Source organism: Bidens hawaiensis, unplaced genomic scaffold, assembly GCF_021521415.1.
Source record: "Bidens hawaiensis isolate Kalapana, Puna unplaced genomic scaffold, B.hawaiensis_p1.1 tig00029163_1, whole genome shotgun sequence".
Lineage (NCBI taxonomy): Eukaryota > Viridiplantae > Streptophyta > Magnoliopsida > Asterales > Asteraceae > Bidens > Bidens hawaiensis.
Genome location: NW_027494811.1, coordinates 8,146 through 13,530, shown reverse-complemented (window position 1 = coordinate 13,530; position 5,385 = coordinate 8,146). Strand labels below are relative to the sequence as shown.

The following is a 5,385-nucleotide window of genomic DNA, read 5'->3' as shown; positions in this document are numbered from 1 at the left end:
AATCCACAAGCCCGGAAATTTCCAAAAAGGGAAAGCAGCTTGATACATTGTTCTATATCAGTTAATAAGTTAAATTAAATAAAATTAATTTCTTGCATAAATAAGTTGTTGGTTCCACAGTTCATAAATTCACTTACTAGTTATTTATAAATTCCAACCGCCCTTGTTGGCTCGGGTCCCTTTTCTATTAATTATGATCATATCCATTTCCTTATTATAAATACATATTCTACTTACTATACTTACATCTCATACTATTTGGCTTTGTCTTATTTTATTTTGTGCTTTGGTTTACCTATAGTCACAAAAGATGACCATGGCTCGACTCGCTTTGTTCACATTGGCTCTTTCGATGTCGATCGAGTTCTCAACATGCTATCTCTTGAAAAGTGTGGTTACATGCCTTGACTGCCCTACCGGTTCTGACCTTGCAGGTTCGGTTTCTTAATATAAAAATGCTCTTAAACATGCATGTATATTTTGCATGGAATTTTATATAATGTTTTTATAGTGCATGTCAATATTTATAATGTGCAAGTCACTCAATCACACATCTCACCACTTCTTTTTGTTCTCCTCATAGGCATAAAGATAGCAATCAAGTGCAACCAAGTGAAAAACCTAGCCATGGCTACAACCAATAGCCATGGTGCCTTTGAGACACAACTACCATCAAGCAATTGTCAAGCCAAGATCTTAGGTGGACCCAAACAACTCTATGTTTCAAGAAAGACAATGGTCACTAGCATCATGAAGGTCCATGATACTGACTCCTATACCACATCTCAACCATTGAGCTTTTACACATCTTGCCCGTTGTCACAAACCCATGATGGGAAATGTGGGACCCAAAACGATGCGGTTGGAAGGAACATCGGGTCGTCAAAGACATTTGATCTGCCTTTGCCTAAAGAGTGGGGATTGGCACCGTCTAGCTATTATGTTCCCTTCCTCCCTATTATCGGCATCCCGTGACTTGATTATGACTTTTGGGCATATGTTTTATTTGATTGCAATTGTTTTATGTCTTATAATGTATTTCAATATCTATATTGTGTCATAAGTACCAATATCAAGTGATGTATATGTTGAATTTCTTATTTTTATGTAATAAAGATGTATAATATGCTTAAATTGTTAATTGTTTGTATACGTGTTTATCTTTCTCCCTGTCATTTACTTTTTAATGTCAAGACACTATGGTTTGCAACTTTAAAGTTTAAACTATATACTATTATGCTGACATGATCAAAACGTCTTTATTATTATTATTATTATTATTATTATTATTATTATTATTATTATTATTATTATTATTATTATTATTATTATTATTATTTTCAAACAAGGAAATCTAACTATCTATATAATTGTCTACTATGAAATTCTATGTGTTGCTCTTAGGTTGTTTCCCACATTCTCTAGAGCCACCAGATTGCTTGATTTCTAAATGGAGACTTCTCATGCATTTGACCCAAATTCACGGTTATGAGTCTTACCAAACCCGGATAATTTTCAAATGAGTTATAACATCTCATATCTTTATGAAACTCTTTAATAATCAAACAATAATTTTTGCGGGTCGTGGGTCTCACCAAACCCGGATAACTCCTAAATGGGTTATAACATCTCATTTATATGTAAAATAACCCTTAATCATCACACAATAATTTACACGGGTTATGAGTCTTACCAAACCCTAATAACCCTCAAATGGGTTATAAGATCTCATTTATTGGTAAAAACACAATCATTAAACCTTAATTTAATTTATCTCCTTTACATGTTCTCTGTTGCCGGTCTATATCATCTTCACCGCCGATTAACTTCCGATACTACCCACTGTTGTCAACTACATTAACATCCCCTTTTTCATTAGACAAATATTTGTGTTCATGTTTGTTCATTTAAAAAGATCAACATGCTTGTGTCCGTTTATGTTTTTCGTTAAAAATCTAAAAAACCACACACGTCTCAATTGAAAAAAATTCAAACGCTAAAAAATATAATAACAAACTAATATATATGTATTAAATTAAAACTAAACTATGTTAAAAAATAAAATAAATCATCATAAAATAACAAAATGATTAAAACAAAAACTTGAATAAACTCCCGTAACACGGGAGGATTAAACTAGTTATATTATATATATTTATATATCAAAAAAAAGACTAGCAAGAGACTAACCGAAATTACAGGTAAAATAGAGGGTTTGAGAACCACTCTACGTACCCAACTAAAGTTGATCTTCTTGATTCTATTGGCAAACCACAAGAACAAGTAACTAACGGCAATTCAAAACACGTACACTTCTGAATGTTGTGAACTAACGTTAAAAACAATATTAATTTTAAAATGTCATCTGTCATGGCACCCATCAAGTAGTAATGACTGAGGTGTACAAAACAACCGGTTTCACCGGCTCATGAACCGTCCTAAACCTCCGGCTTTAGTACCAGTTTCCCTTTTGAACTACCAAACTGGTTTTAAAACCGGACCGGCCTGAGGAAAAACCGGTTCTAAACCTAACCGAGCAGGACCGTGTCAACCTCTCTTGCTCCTAAACTGGCTTCTAAACCAAATCGGTTTGGGTCAAGCAGTTTTGACCTGGCTTTGACCAAACCGGTTCGGTTTTGGAAAAAACGGTTTTGCACACCTCTAGTCATGGCAATAGCTAAACCAAGCACTTTTTAGCATGCTTCACTTTTCAAGAGGTCAATCCAACGAACACAAAACCATAAAGATATCAATACCTTTAGAGTTTAGAGTGCAAGTTAGAACGAGTAGGAATCCGATCTTTTAACACCCGTCATGATGGAACACTCACTTTCCTAGTTATGACTTTTTTCCATCTACTAGATGGGTCACTTGCTGGTAGAATAGAGCGATCGGTGATCTTACGAACCAAACTGTCTATTAAATCTACATCACCTTCTAGAGACCAAATCCATTAATCAAGATTTGAGGACAATGTTACCTCATGAAGCATTCCAGCAACTCCATAAATTTGGAACTGCTCCACTTCCTCGCAAACAGGTCAGCGCCAATCCCATATAACACCCATTGATCCGCCACTGGTTACTAACACGAGAGTCTTTATCACGATCAAGTACCAAATATCCTTAGGAAGCGATCCCTAAGCCGAAAACAATCATTAAAAATGCCATTTTAATCATTATAGAGAATATGAGACAAATAGTTTCAACTTTAACGTGTCTACTTAGTCACTAGATTGTTAACATAATTTGGACAAAAATTAATGACTACTCGGCGTTGATGACGTATGAGCGAGTCGATGATCAATGTCTGCTATTCAATTTTTATAAAAAGAAAAACGTTTTGCTCATTGAATATGATTGTGGCAAGTTGCAACAAAATTTTGTAACTATTAATAAGATTTTGTGACCACAACTCACAAGTACTTGGTGTTTTTGGGTGTCATGGAGGTTGCTTTCCTGATGCAACACCAAATTTGATGCTGCCAAAAAATTAAATAAAAACTTATTGCAGCCGTCGAATCAGAAACAAGTCAACAATCAAACAGATCCGGAAATCAAATATGAAACCTATGTTTCATTCCCCTTTCATAATTTATGTTTAATAAAATAAAATGAGAAATAAGACCCGGGCGTTGTGACGCTCCAACATTGAATTACTAGTGCAAACATGGTAAAACAATATCAATATAAAGTTACATAAAATGTGATTTATATGGTTAGCAAACCTTTTAAACGGTAACAAAATTTAGTGTGTTCAAAAACTTAGTTAATATTACAATACGTCTACATAAACCCATGTATTACAGCGAGGTTGCGAAGGGCGTTAATAATTCATATTTGTATAAAGAACATAAGCAAACACTAGCATTAAACATGAACAAGTTTAAAGAAAAAGAAAATAAACCAATTCAAGATATATCGGATCACGTTGAAGCATGATAAAAATTGACATGGGATGCATATACGGTTTTAATGTTTACATAAGTTCCTAATGAAGTGTACATTATCACGCACAATTTTATTTTAAACGAAAGTTACATCAAACGTAAATAAAAATAAAAACACATTACAATGGTGTATTCAGAGTTTTATAAAACGTTATATTTTAAAAGTTAAAAATAAAAAACAAAATAAAAAAAATTATGAATAAGACACTTGTCAACTTATGATTGCCCAAAAACTTTTTTAAAAGGCTAAAGTTTAATTGAGTTTTTTTAGAGGACTTTATATAACATTTAAAAGGTTGCATGAAATGGTTGTATCTAATGTATTAGAACTTGTAACAAATATAAATAGTAAAGGGGTGAGAGAAAACAAAGATTGACATTTAACATGGCGATAATGTTAATGAAAAACAAAGACCACGATAGTCGATATAACCTATTTATTTAAATGAATTGAAAATCACGATATATTCCTTTCTAATTAGTGTTATTCTTATATAATAGTTGTGTAAACAAATCATTTATTAACCCGTTACATACGAAGATACATGATTAATGTATCTACTTTTATTCAAGCATTATACTTTTTTTTCATCAATTGCATAGTATTTTAGTATTGTGTCATGTGATATATATAATGTATAGGTTCTCTTATGTATTATTATATGTGTATGTAATGAACATGTTTAGGATTTAACGAGTAAAAGTTATACATGAGTAAAAGTTAACGAGTAAAAGTTATACATGAGTAAAAGTACATGGCACTATTCCCTGCCAAAGAGATATCACACATAAAAACGAGTAAATGATTTTCTCTTACATAAAACGTTGATACTATAAAACTAGTAGTTGAACGCCAGGGAAATAAAACACTAGCTATAACTATTTCAGCTATCCACACTTAGTGATATTTGTTCTATGTATACTAATAAAAAAACATGTATACTAAAACATCTTTTGTTTTACCATATTAAAGTAAATGTTCAATAACCGTGCTAAGGGGTATAGAATGTTACATACAAGTCCTTTTGCACTTTTGCAATTAACGGAAGTTATCTATGTGAATTACCCTCTTGATGTGTTCATTTTTTCGAAATTCAATAAAGTTTTAATTAATATCATTCATTTTTTTTTAACTTTTAAGGTTTAAATATTAAAAATAAAAGGATCCAATTACAATAAAGAGGCATGTAAGCGGGCAACAAGCTGCGTCGCCACCCCCTTTTGAATGGAAAAACCGATCCTACTGAAAACAAAGTTATCGTTCTTCGGCGTCGTTGAGTTACTATGCACGACTCGCTGAACTCTTTTTAGAAACGCAGCAGCATCAGGGGAAAAAGACCCAAATGTGTTAAAAGCAAAAGGAATGAAGGCATGTTTATTCTCCACACACGCCTTCTCGTGCTTAGCAATTTTTCCGGCTTCTGCCTTTAGCACGG

At 32.9% G+C, this 5,385-nt stretch overlaps 1 protein-coding gene across 1 annotated transcript; it reads left to right on the top strand.

The window, feature by feature from the left end:
• The first annotated feature begins 226 nt into the window (after positions 1–226).
• LOC143578352 (uncharacterized) lies at positions 227–1,133 on the top strand. Its single transcript, XM_077061954.1, has 2 exons — positions 227–434; positions 584–1,133. The coding sequence occupies exons 1-2, from the start codon at positions 311–313 to the stop codon at positions 973–975; spliced, it is 516 nt and encodes a 171-aa protein (XP_076918069.1). The 5' UTR covers positions 227–310; the 3' UTR covers positions 976–1,133.
• Positions 1,134–5,385: the final 4,252 nt, after the last annotated feature.